This window comes from Alosa pseudoharengus, unplaced genomic scaffold (genome assembly GCF_046254945.1).
Source record: "Alosa pseudoharengus isolate Yale_2024_CS ecotype anadromous, Long Island Sound unplaced genomic scaffold, YU_APseudo_1.1 YU_APseudo_1.1_scf_16, whole genome shotgun sequence".
NCBI classification, from domain to species: domain Eukaryota; kingdom Metazoa; phylum Chordata; class Actinopteri; order Clupeiformes; family Clupeidae; genus Alosa; species Alosa pseudoharengus.
Genome location: NW_027468630.1, coordinates 21,948,826 through 21,962,917, shown reverse-complemented (window position 1 = coordinate 21,962,917; position 14,092 = coordinate 21,948,826). Strand labels below are relative to the sequence as shown.

The 14,092-nt window shown below is 45.0% G+C and overlaps 1 protein-coding gene across 1 annotated transcript; it reads left to right on the top strand.

Moving 5' to 3' along the window:
• Positions 1-1,689: 1,689 nt before the first annotated feature.
• LOC143126256 (uncharacterized) lies at positions 1,690-13,317 on the top strand. Its single transcript, XM_076288157.1, has 5 exons — positions 1,690-1,779; positions 3,052-4,190; positions 10,860-11,031; positions 11,321-11,487; positions 11,604-13,317. Exons 1-5 carry the CDS (start codon positions 1,761-1,763, stop codon positions 11,757-11,759), a joined length of 1,653 nt encoding a protein of 550 aa, XP_076144272.1. The 5' UTR covers positions 1,690-1,760; the 3' UTR covers positions 11,760-13,317.
• Positions 13,318-14,092: the final 775 nt, after the last annotated feature.

Genomic DNA, 14,092 nt, shown 5'->3' with positions numbered 1-14,092 from the left:
CCTTGTTTAAGTCAGACTAAAAAAGTCTTAACAAGTCTTGAAAGCAAGGTTGTGCACTGTATGTTTGTGTGTCTTTCACCTTCTTTTCTCTCTGTGTGTCTTTCTCTGTCATTTCTCCCCCTTTCTTCTCTCATTTCTTTACCTCTACTTGATTTGGACATTAAACAGAACTTTAAAATCCATGGGGATTGAGACATTTGCATGATGCTTGGGAGGATTCTGAGAACCATCTGGTTGTCGTGGCAGCAACGCTGCAGATGTGTGGGACATAATGGTGCACTTAATGGCTGAGGCTATCTGTGCATGACTATGCCGATTTAATTGGCTCGCTTTCCCTTACTGACGAGCGGGAAAAGGAGGCATGAGCACGTGAACACACAGCTCAAACAGGAGACAGAATGCCAAGCTGACACATCCAGACAGATAGATGGCTCTCTCTATCACACACACACACAAACACACACTTACATGCACCCACACACACACACAAACGGTTGACTATTCTGCCATAAATTCAGCAGAATCAGGCAAGCGTGGCCTAAGACAGACGAAAGATGTAGTTGGCCTGAAGCGATATGGTTCTCAAAATAGAAGATCTTCCATGTTTCCTCAGAAAAAAAGGCATGGAATTGGAAATAGAGATGGGGGAAAAGTCAAAGAAAAAAAGAATATTTTTAATGTAATTCCAACATTGAAGTGGCATTTACAGTTATTTTAAATGCATTCATATGTTTTTTGTTTGGATTGTGTGAGGCTATTGTAATTCATCATCATGTTATAAAGCATCTGCTAGGATACCTGCGGAGCTTCAAAGACAGTGACTCAGAGAGTGTGACAATGCATTGTTGGTGTATGTGTATTGCTATATTTTTCACAGAGGCAGTCAGAGGAAAGCTGATCTCTCTCTCTCTCTCTTACGCTCTCTGTGTGTTTGTGTGTCTGTGTGTGTGTGTGAGAGATGGAGGGATATAGAGAGAAAGGGATTTCATGCACATGTGCCTGTGTGTGGTGTGTGTCTGTGTGTGTGTGTGTGTGTATGTGTGTGAGTGTGTGTGTGTGTGTGTGTACACAACCATTTTTACTCACACTCTCTTATTGAGTCAGGTGCAGGGTAGAGGAGATAATGAGGATGACTGGCTGCAATGCGTGGTGTGTGGGCAGGTTGCATGCAGTGTAATAGTACAGCACGACTCTGTGAAGCTCCTCTGCACACATATGGTCCCATTTCAAATCTGGAAGGAAAAAAAAAATGTGTGTGAATGTGCATTTTGCTTACTCTGAAATGAAATACAGAGTGGGCAAAAGAGACATTGATGAACTGCAAAAATACTGCAATAGACCATTGCACCTTACACTCAGTCAGGAATTGTTATGTAGGATTATTTCCATTGTTGGTTAATCTGTCAATTACTTTTTCAACTGATTGTTTGATCTGTAGAACGTCAGATAAATACAGTATGTTAATCAGAGTTTCCTAAAAAACAAGGTTATGTCCTCAAATTTCTTGTAATAACTGCAAATTGTAAGATCAAGGACCTATTAAACCTAGCACATAATGCATCACTCTTGCACGCTACGTGTGACCATGCAGAACTCCCTCTCTCTCATTGGCTGGAAGTGTGGACGGTTGTGAGTCAACACGCTGAGAACGGCGACTCTACTGCGCTGGAGATTATGCAGACGGGATAGATGGAATGCTTTGAGAACAATTGCAATTACTGACTTTGGTTATCCGCTTTCTTGTGGGCTGCATTGGAAAGATGCCTTTGCAAATGGATGGTAAGAATGTCTACCTTACCTTGTATTAGTAGGCTGGCGATAGTGAAAATTGCGCTTTATTTTGTCGCAGTATGACAGAAGATGGAATCTACCGGCATTGTATTGCATTTGTTAACGTCTAAAATATTGCCGTTATTGGTAGAGACATAATCGTTTCCTCAGTGATTTATTTTTGTATTCCAGCTAGAATTTATTCGGGTGTAAGTTGTGAGGATTGTTGCTAATTTCCTTCTCAAGTTGGAAGAGCACCAAGCTACCTGTTGGCAGGTCTGTTTGGCAAATGGTTTGTCAGGGAACATGACTTCATCAGCATAGATGTTCTCTTTTAGCCAAGACACCTGCCTCTCAGCCAATGCTATGTCAATTCATCATAATTATAATTTGCTGGCAATATTATGCACTTTAAAAGTATGTATATTTTTTTCTTGAAACTCTTAACAATAAAAAGACACATTGTTTGTATAATCCCCTCAAATCCATTCTGGGCTCTTGAATGATGAATGTACAGAAAAAAAATGTTCACACCATTTTCCGCTAGACTGCATGAGGACAGTCACTGCAGCCTTGGAAGGATAGGTGTCAAACACACACCAAACAGGCTATTATTCCATTCTGATTCTGACCACATCCCTGCTAAATGCACACATAGGCTTGTTTTATGCAGTGGGAGGTAAGTCAGACAGTGCACAGACAGCATGCAGTGGCTGGACTGCTCTGCTGTGGATCAGAGCTGTCACGGTGTTGGAGAAGGGCTGGTTGGGGATGATTAAGACCTCGGGACATTTCCTGTGCCCCATAATCAGATAGTGGATGATGAGAGTCCCAGGAGGGCTGTAGCTGTTCAATTGAGCAAGACAAACCAGCCCTCTCCTTGCGTATAGTGAGATGTAGGGAAAACGTGATGGATAGTTGGAGGAAGATCGTTTGACTGGGATGTTAACTCAAATGCATGCTACTGCTGAACTTTCCTGATGGAACACTAACTGGATTACTCAGGGTTCCACCATGCTAATGTGTGTTACACAATTGAATGTATTTTCTTGAAACCCTAACACACTAATAACACTATTATGTTTGTTGTTTGGTACTAAATTACAGTTATATATGTCTGCATGTCTGTATGTATGTGTGTGTGTGTGTGTGTGTCTATGTGTGTGTGTGTGTGTGTGTGCGTGTGTGTGTGCGTGTGTGTGTGTGTGTGTGTGCGTGTATGTGTGTGTGGGTGCGTGTATGTGTGTGTGTGTGTGTGTGTGGTATGCATGTGTGTTCCAGTACATGTCCAGATCCTGCTAGCCGTGGGCTTGGCAATCCTCTGCTTCTTCCTGGTGCTCGGCTGCTTTCTCTGCTGGCGTCGCCGCAAATCCCGTCTCCTCAACGACAAAGAGGCGGCCTTGTCGCTCCCGCCCCTGACCTCTGACCCCACCGCCACAGCCACTGTGGCCCCGAGTGCCTGGCCCTCAATCGGCCTGCTCCCTGTCCGTCAGCAGTATGAGGAGCTGGAGGGGGACGTGCTGGACTTTCCCGCGCTCTCTCCATCGCCCTCGGCCACCAGCGCCTCCCCTCCCTCGGAGGACGGGCTCTCGGTCCAGGGCCTGGCCCCGCGGCCCCGCTCCTCCTCCGATCTGCACGAGTCCTCCTCCACCTCCGCCTCTGCCTTGGCCCGCGCGTCCTGCTTCCCCCTGCGGCGCCTCAGCTCCCCGGCCGCCCCCTGCTCCCCGCTCCGCTCCCCCTCCCCCTCTCCCTCCTCCTCCATCTCCCACGGCCGGGCCTCCCTGCCCTCCATCCCCAAACTGGGCCTGGTGTCTCGCACCAAACGGGCCCTGGAGCGCCGCTGCTCGGTGGCCGCCGATGGCACCGTCCCCTCGGGCGAGGGCAGCCGGCTGACCTGCCCCCAACCGGCGTCCACCGCCCTCTCCACCTCGCCACAGCTCACCTACGGGTCCGCGTCCTCCTCCAGCACCGACTCCAGTTCTACCTCCTCCTTCGCTCTAGGGCCGAGCGTTGTGACCTCCAAGCCTGGTCCGCTGCTGCACTTCACCCTGCTCTTCTCGCCCTCGTCTGGCATGCTCTCCCTGACCGTGCTGGGCATCAGCGGGGCACCGCGGCGGCTTGGCGGGGTGTTTGTGCGCGCCAGCCTCCCGCCGCTCCACCCCACGGCCGTGCAGGCGTCCACGCGCCGCCGCAGCCTCAGCCCCGAGTTCCAGAGCCAGAGCTTCCAGCTGGACGTGGGCGACATAGACGCGCTGAGGGGTGCCACGCTGCGGCTGGCCGCCTTCTGCAGGGACTTCTCCGGTCTGAGGGAGGCGCCGCTGGCCGAGCTGGAGCTGCCCTGTGCCGAGCTGGACTGGGAGCCCGACACCACCATCACCTGCACCAGGCAGATGGAGCTGGTCAAGAGGAGGCTCAGAAAGGTAAGCCTGGGTGTGTGTCTCCGTGTGTGTGTGTGTATGCGTCTGTCTGTCTGTCTCTCTGCCTAATAGTTTGTCTTTCTTTTTGTCTGGGAAAGGATGGAAAAGGATGACGGTGTGTGTGTGTGTGTGTGTGTGTGTGTGTGTGTGTGTGTGTGTTTGTGTGCATCTCTATCTATCTGTCGGTCTCTCTTACACTGTGCGTACTTGGAAATGACTGATTGTGTGTGTATGTGTATTTGTCTGTCTGTCTTTCTGTCTGTTTTTCTTTGTGTAAAGGAAAATAAAGCTTGTGGCCATTCACAGTCTGACGGTTTTAGCACAAATCCAGCTCCATATGCTGAATACTACATTCAGCCAGTCTAGCAGTAGACCGTGACAGCCATGAAGACACTCCAAAACTGCGCCTATAAAATGAAGAGCTGAGAGAGAGACAGACAGAGAGAGAGAGCAGGAGATAGAGAGAGCGATTGAGAGCCAGGAGGAGGTTGAACAGGATCCAAATGAGCACTGCTGTAAAGTTGTAAATCACGCTGTGTCTACACATCCACCATCACCTTCACCCACTTTAGCCAGCACTATCTCAGCACATTCCTTTACACACCACTTTCTTCAACAGTTTCCTCAACAACCCCCCTCACACCCACACCCCCACTCCCACCGACCACTGCGCACTATAAATACTCCTAATCATATCTGCCCAGCGTGAGTGGACACGAGCGCTAATGGGCGATAAGCACAGCTGAGCGGCCACGTCCAAGCCCAGTGTTTCTTTTTCCACTTCACAAGAACAGTGACGACGGCGTCAGCCGTGGAGTAGCAGGAGCGGGCGATGAGGAGCGTAAACATGTTGTGTGTGTTTGTGTGTGTGTGTGTGTGTTGCCTTGGCAGCCCGCCCGGTCTGTGCCCTCTGCGGAGAGCGGGAGGTAGCACCAGAGGGCACGCGAATGAGGCTGTCGCCACTGAGTGGGAGTGCTGGCGAAGACGAGGGAGCGGGCATCGGGTAGACATCACGTCTTGCTGGAGTAGTTCCTCCGCATGATGGCATAAATCTGAGGATGAGGAGAGGGAGAGAGCTTGAGGAAGAGAGAGAGAGAGAGAGAGAGAGAGAGAGAGAGAGAGAGAGAGAGAGCATAGAGAGGGAAAGAGAGAGAGGCAGAGATGGATTAGGTTGTAGGCTTCTATAAGGACACAGAGAATTGCTTTGGCAAGACCACTGATTTCAAACATTTATGTTTGTTTCAATATAGATCTGAGCAGTGCCCCGAGAGAGGGAGATGATGATCCCAGTTCTGTCTTGTGCTCTTTAGTTTTCACTTCTTTACATCTTAGTCTTTTGCTTATCAACATTTATCATCTATGTTGGCTGGTTCATTTTGATATTACTCTGGCGGTATAATGTGTTTCTTACAGAAAATGTCAAGAGCAATATTCATTTGACAGTCAGAGATGCAGTATGAGGAAAACCAAAGAGAGAGAAAGAGAGAGAGACAGAAAGAGAGAGAGAGAATTCTGCAGAGGGCTTAGCCCTGGGGAGATTACTGGTGACAGCCAAAGATCGGCCATGTCTCTTTATACAGAAGGGCTTATCCTGGCATTCCGAGGCGCCTGACATTAAGAATCTGCAGTGGGTATGAGTAAGGGTCCTGCCCTGATGACAAGGCATCAATCACTGTCAGGGCTTTGTTTCTGACACATGTTCGTAAGGAAGAAAATGGCACCTAGGGGTGAAACAGGGAAAGGTTCACCACTTTTGTTTTAACTGAGAAGTTACAAAGTTGTGATTTTATGCAGAGCAGCATATGAACTTGAACCACCTTTAACATCAGTGCCTCTACTTTGAGAATTCTGGAGGTTTTAGTGTTTCATATGGCCGAGTGCAGTAAAGTTGACTGGTCAAGTCAATAGCTTCTCTTTAACAAGCACCATGTTTGTTGAACAACACAAGCCTCAGACTATCTGCTCAAAATGGCAGAATGTAGATGGTCCTACATGCAGACAGTACAGAGATGCTAAAACTACACACAACCAATCACACAGACTTAAATGATGACAGAGACAAATGCTAATATTAACACATGCAGGACAACACGATTACATCCTGAAAATGGAATGTGCAGAGAATTAACATTTATCATAATTACTATAACTAACACACATGTAAGCCATTATTGGGGTGAAACCACATCACACAAACATTAGGAAGTGCATACCCCCCTGGCATGTTAAAATATACTGCTTTCTATAAAGTTGTAAATGTCCTTTCTTTAGTACAGACTGTCTGCCTCTACACTACGTTCTAACTGTGTGTTTTGCTATATTGAGCGAGAAACATGATGCAATAGCACTGCGTATTTAACGGATTCAGTTTGGACAGAGAGCATGCAATGCTACACGACAGTTGGATGCTCTCATGCAGTTAGTACAAGCTGTTGGAAGACTCCGGGGGTGGATTGATTCCTGGGATGTCTCTGCTGGGAGGATGTGTACATGGATGCACCTTCATGTATCCGTGTTTGCACGTGTGAGTGCAAGTGTACAAACGATGATTGATATTCTTATGTAACACTCTAACACTTCATGTGTCTGAGCAGTCAAACGTGCTCATGATGTAAGCGTTAGACAAAGCGATGACCACAGTGCCATGCGGGTCCACACGACGCCTCTCCTGTGACGTAACTCCACCAGCAGTCACTGTTGGGGAAGAGGAAGTCCACTGGAGACAGTCGCCACCTGCTTCACCACGAACACATCATTGTCAATGGAGAGGAGTGATGATCTATGATTGAGTCATCATAAAGCAGGAGTACCATGGACCCCTCCACCTGAGGTCACTCTCACTTCCCCCAGGATGTCCTGCCAGCCAGTCATGCTTTGTGTCACGTGTGTGCCCCCACTCGCCAGTACGAGGTACGGGGTCGTTCATGTCCACCTGTATCATGGAGTTATTATATAGAACTAGGAGAGAGGGGGAAAGTTCCAGCCCTGGTCATTTCAGTGCCCGATGCTAGGCTAGTTATAACTCAGCCTAAAGTATGCTCAGTGGGCTGCAGCCATCTTTAAAAATGACTTTCAACTTGTGCTCACTTCCACCCTTATGTTCACAAAAAAGTCAGTTAAGCAGTAATTAGGTGCCACATTACTGATGGCCACAAATTATGTTGGGCTGATCCTCCCAGCAGCTCATTCACCAACCACATAGACAACAAGCCTTTGTGTCAGCCAGTGATCAACTGTTAAAATGAGCACCAGTGGGCATGGAGCCAATTCCAGTAAAGATGGTGGATGCTAACTGGCTGGCATGGCTGACTGGCTTGAAGGTAACAATCCAAAATTCTGACGCCTTTCTCTGTACCGGAGTAATGGTTGCGTCACCGCCCCAGCCTGAAGAAGCGTGCTGAAGAGCCACAAGCCTGAGTCACGCAGGGGAAAATGCCTGGCCAAAAACCCAAGACAAAGGCCATTACGCAACAACACCCCCTTCAACCCTCAACCCCCCAAACCCCCAGCCTGCTCAGAACTCACTCAACATCCACTGCTCGATCCCACCAACGCTCACACGCAGGCCTTTGAAGCTCAAACACTGAAGGAAAAAAAATCATAGATGATAAGAAATGAACATCAGCGATTAAAAAGATTGATTGCTGCTTAGAAACTGTAGGCGGCTGCACTTTGTGTGATTATACAATCTGAGGCCGTGCGTTGCTGGAGCTGTCGCTGAGAACTCCAATGTGTGGAGTTTAGACTAGAGGGGAATGACTATTTGCTGTGCAGTAATTTACTGTGAAAACAAACAGAGGGTGATAATGAAATGAAAATCCCCTTTTCCACACACTGCTGCGTCACACTGCTCTAAAATGACAACCCTATTGGTGCTTGTAAATTTAATGTAAATACTTCTTCCTGAGAATGACGTTCAACCGCACCTCATTTACTCGGACAGTTGGAAAGAAACAAAGAAGAGAAATGAAACACAGAATGACAGAACCAGGGTGGGAATTTCACGGCGGCCATGGCCATCGTTGCCCCTTGTGGCCATGATGACCCTTTGAAAATCGGAGGTTCACAGGCCACTGTGGCCTTGGTGCCCTCTTCTTTCAATATTCTGCTTTACGTCTGACTAGCGTTTTTATTTAGCCTATGGCCTGGCAAATTAAGCTTAGAATTCACAGGGCAAATTAATTTAGTCTTTTACACAGTGGAGAAAGTGACAGCCAGTGTTGGGAAGGATACTTTCAAAACGCATTCCGTTAAGTTTCCGTTACAGAATACAGAATACATACATGGCCAAAAATGTAATTTGTAATGTATTCCGTTACGTTACTCAATCTGAGGCCAACTCAGGCCAACAGAAAATAAATGTTAAATATAGCCTAGATATCTGTAAATATTAAAATAAGTTCTATGATTTACAGTTCTATTAGTACAGTGGGTAACCATGAAAATTGTGCACTTTTTGAAAGAAACATGAAACTTCTACCATAGTTAGGTTATACCATGAGGTTTATTTTCAGATTGGGAGGGAAGTCAAATTTGACCTCTGAGGCCCGAGAGAGGTGAAATCCAAGATGGCCGCCAATAATATTCAAAAGTGCCTCACGTTGGAACCAAATACAGTAGAAAAACACTTACGGTGTCATTTCCCACTAACCTTTGGGTGCCCATTCTGTATCTGGTAACTTCGAAACCACCAGAGTTCAAGAAAATGCATTTATGTAAAGGTCAAGGTAAACAAAACATCAAAATATTCATTTTTTATGTATCCCAATAATTTTTTTTTGTTGTCGCTGTATTATTCAGTTATTAGTTGTTATTTCATGAGATGTGTGGCTAATTTCATTTCTTCACAGCACAGCATTATCCACAGGTGACCCCACTAGACCATTTTCACAGACCACCTGCCATACCACCGCTGGTTAAAAAAACCCTGCTTTAGAGAGTTGTTGCTACAGGCCACAGTACGCACAATGTAGAGAGCACTTCAATCGACATATTCTAACAGGTAAACATATTGACAATGAACAAACAATATTATTACATAATTACATAATATGTTCCAGACTGTCTTCTAGTTTAGCTAGGATAATTATTTTGATGAATGTCCATGATGTTTACCTCAAAAGCTAACTACCAAGGAAAACTCCTTCCTGGCTATGGTTAAATTAATTTGCAACATGAATAATATTATGTAATTATGTAATAATATTGTTTGTTCATTGTCAATATGTTTACCTGTTAGAATATGTCGATTGAAGTGCTCTCTACATTGTGCGTACTGTGGCCTGTAGCAACAACTCTCTAAAGCAGGGTTTTTTTAACCAGCGGTGGTATGGCAGGTGGTCTGTGAAAATGGTCTAGGGGGGTCACCTGTGGATAATGCTGTGCTGTGAAGAAATGAAATTAGCCACACATCTCATGAAATAACAACTAATAACTGAATAATACAGGGACAACAAAGAAATGAATTGGGGTACATAGGGTACATAAAAAATGAATATTTAGATTTTTTGTTTACCTTGACCTTTACATAAATGCATTTTCTTGAACTCTGGTGGTTTCGAAGTTATCAGATACAGAATGGGCACCCAAAGGTTAGTGGGAAATGACACCGTAAGTGTTTTTCTACTGTATTTGGTTCCAACGTGAGGCACTTTTGAATATTGTTGGCGGCCATCTTGGATTTGACCTCTCCCGGGCCTCAGAGGTCAAATTTGACTTCCCTCCAAATCTGAAAATAAACCTTATGGTATAACCTAACTATGGTAGAAGTTTCATGTTTCTTTCAAAAAGTGCACAATTCTCCTTGATTTGAGGGCTTAACTGCTGTACTATATGTAACATGTCATGTTTCATGTTTTTGTACTGTTTCATACAGTGATGCATGTCTGCTGCTGTGAATAGGCTAAATATAACTTTTATAATTTTTATGTAGCCTACTGTATAGTTAATTTTGGTCTTGGTACCCTGACTTGTGGCCTTTGTCCCCCCTACCAAATATGCCCAACTGAAGGCCAAGTGGCCTTGCCCCTAAAATTATGAAATTCCAAGCCTGGACAGAATGCTTCACTAGAAAAATCCACAAAATGTCAGGGCAACTTCAGGGCAAAAGCACAAACAAGCATTATGTTTTTACTGATCAAATTGCTTAATATAAATGTACGGCCTAAGTCTGCATTCATAGTGCAGCTGAGTATGCGCGCTGACTGCCAAACAATGAGCCTGGCTCTTGCAGCCAACCTGCTGGATGGCCCTCCTGTGACCCGGGTTTGAAGTGGATGGGGGTAATAGCTCTCTCGCTTCACTACACGTCTAATAAGGATCATAATAACATTGTTATTATATTTCTTTCCCTTCCTCTCCTCTCCACTCCTCCTCTCCTATCTCCTCCTCTCATCTCCTCTCCTCTCCATTCCTCCACTCCTCTCTGCCCCACTCCTTTCCTCTCCACTCCTCCTCTCCTCTCCTCCACCTCTCCTTTCCCCTCTTCTCTCCATTCCTCCTCTCCTTTCCTCTCTCCTCCTCTCCACTCTTCCTCTCCCCTCCTCTCCTCTCCTCTCATCCTCTCTTCTCCTCTCCTCTCCACTCCTCCTCTCCTCTCATCCTATCCACTCCACTCCTTTCCACTCCTCTTCTCCTTTCCTCCTCTCCTCTCTCCTCCTTTCCTCTCCTCAGAGTGTGAGTTCTCAGGAGACCCTAGGCGGTCGACGGATGTCTGTCTGTGCCCCACGGGCCCTTGGTCAGCTCTTCGTCCTGCTCCAGTACCAGACGGTGGCTCATCGTATCAAGGTCATGGTGCGCAAGGCGGAGAACCTGGCCAAACTCACACGTATGCCAGGAGCACCAGGTACAGCAGGAAACCCTGAGGGGTCAATTCAATTCAGTTCCATTCAAAACACTTCCCTTTTCCAGTTTGCATTGTGTATTTATTATACTATGAAGATTTTCATGACTGAACTCCATTTAGGAACAGAATACTTATTTACTTATAAGTTTACTTATGTGCCTGACTGTTCTGTAAATAACTGTAAATAAGACTGTCTCCTAAATGCATTAATGCAAATGTACATAACTTATCTTTATACATCTCGCTTTTTCTCATCTATAGCTTTCTCCCTTGTCCATGTCCTTGACAGATCACTATGTGGTCATCAATCTGCGACAAAGCGGTAAAGTGATCGCCACCAAGGAGACGAAAGGGGCGGCTGGTCACAATGCGGTTTGGAATGCACCCTTCCTGTTTGACCTGCCCTCTGGTGACATCATCAAGCTACCACTCGTCCTGGAGTTCATCGTCATGCAGGTGACATGCCATTTTTTTTACGTTCTATAAATTACTATTGTCTTTTTTATTTATTTTTTTCAGTATCACTGTGTGCATTATTTAGTTAACCAATCACACTCACTTATTTTTGGCAGGGTCGACTTTACACAAAAAGCAGTGTGCTTGGCTGTGTTCTGATTGGCTACGAGGGTCCAGAGTCGGGGCAGGTGCACTGGAAAGAGATGTGTGCTCGAGGTCAGGTGGAGACGGCTCGCTGGCACACTCTTCAGCCAGAAACACTGGCTGAGTGACATCACAGCATGCCGTCCAATCAGAAGCGGTGTTGGAATAACCTCGTAGCATGGTATCCAATCAGAGACAACTCACCATCCTTAGAACATACTCACTGTGTCCCTCAAAAAACAATTACCATCATCAGGAGAGGGAAGACACAACTTTTGATCTCCATCTTACAAATCCAATATGGACAGCCCGGTTAAGATCTTAGGAGTAGCTACATGGGTACAGTGGGATGATTCCCAAAGCTACAACCAGTTATGTTGTATATTATTCTCACTGCCAGGATTTATAACACTAAGAAAGTATGGTCAAGTTTTTCATTTTGGCATTCCTGTATCTGCCACTGCTACCACTGGATTGCATATGTAAACGATTGTTCTTAGGGACTCATGGGTATGGATATGATGTAGGGATGTAACGGTGTGAAAATTTAACCTCACGGTTATAGTGACCAAAATGATCACGGTTTTAGGTATTATGACGGTATTTCTAAAAGTGTGTTCAATATGTTCAGAAAGCACTGATAGGCCTACACAAGCTGAAATAGTTTCAAAAAGTATCCCGTTCACTTTTTTCTTCATGTTTAATTGGCTATGTGCTTATAGTTTACCCTACCATAACTTGGAGTTTGCTATTTCTGTTATTTAGATGCAATGAGTGAGACCAAAGTAAGCATTCAAAATAAAACTTTAGGCTACTGTATTCTCCTGATAACGTGAGTGGAATGGATTTAATGTGGACGCGAACATAAAAAGAGGCAGAGTGGCTACATGATACAGTGCACATTTTGTGGTGAAAAAGTTCCGCCTTTTAAAATCAGGTGTAGCCTAATTCGAATCGTAGTTAAAACCATCAATTAGACAACAGAATCAGTAGGGTACCAGTTTTGTTCCATTGTACCAGGCCTACTGTATGTCAAAAGCAGGCTCGGATGAAGCTGGGAAGGATTAAACATACGGTTTCCACACCGTGGTAATCAACAGTGATAATCATGATGTTTGAAATGAAAACGGTAGTTATTATCGTCAACATTTTTATCGCGGTTTACCATCGTTACATCCCTAATATGATGTCGTAAATAACATTCCGATGCTTTCAACTGACAGGTTAAAACATTGTGTTTGTGTCAGTAATATGTGACTGATTTTTTGCAGGTTTTGCAGGTAATTTTTTGCATGATTTTAGTCTGTCAGCTATTGTGTGCCCCTCACTGGATGACAATTCAGGTGCAGGATGACTGTAGTCACTGGGCATCATGTAGACTCAATATTCACTGGTACGTGGACATGCACTCCAAATGGCTTGTTTGTTAGTTTCCAATTAAACACACCCACACACACAAGCACACACACAGATGCACACTAATGCATGCACACACACACACACACACACACACACACACACACACACACACAAATAAACTAATAAAACCCCTAATAAATACATCTTAACAAATAAAACCACATTCATCAGTATTTTTACAAAAAGAAATGGTTTAATGAGGTGAAATGGTAATGTTACTTATCACTGTGTACACTGCGCATCAAAGTGGATTTCTGACTTAATGACTGACTTATTTATATGTATAAACCATGTTCCAATAGATGGGTTTGATTCACAATAGTGAAAATAAATGTGGTGAGCCTTATTCCTTGATGTTGACCTTGATGTTACTTGATAAGATTTGTCATGACATACTGTGACATTCAGTAGAGTGTCAGTTCGAAATTGAACTTCGCTGTGAGAGGGTGAAAAGGCTCCGATGAAAATGCATGACTTGATCTCATCAAAATCACTGACATCGCCTTCTGAACTGAGAGAACAAAACACACACCTCCTACCAGAACAAATTTACATGAAATCCGGAAAGCAGCAATGACGTAACAGCTCACTCAAAGCGTTCATCCGCATTTTACCAAAGGGTAATTACTTAGCTTGTTTCATCGCGCAAATGAAGGGTATTTTTATGCTTAAGATGGGTTCATGGACTGGAAGAAAAATCATGTTCTGGATAATCCAATTCAAATATATGTGACAGCGTCACAGCGGATCCTGTTCAAATGGTCACTGACGCATACATCATTGGCAATCGTAGTTTGCTGAGATCCAGCTGAGTTTGTTTCAAGGAAACCTCATTCATTTTCGAGCTGGGAGCGAGCGCTGGAGGTTTGCCACAAGTAAACACACACATACACACACACACACACTCACACACACAGTGTGGCGACGTCAGAGCACTAACTGTGATTGAGAGATGGGCTGTAATTAGGTTTAATGGAAAACAGTCTGTGTCGTGCACAAACAACTCAGTATGCCTCCCTCAAAGGCAGCACACTTGTTATGT

Coding starts and splice junctions, on each gene's coding strand:
- LOC143126256 (XM_076288157.1), top strand. Junction 4,191..10,859: donor TCAAGAGGAGGCTCAGAAAG/GTAAGCCTGGGT, acceptor TCCTCTCCTCAG/AGTGTGAGTTCTCAGGAGAC. Junction 11,032..11,320: donor ACGTATGCCAGGAGCACCAG/GTACAGCAGGAA, acceptor TGTCCTTGACAG/ATCACTATGTGGTCATCAAT.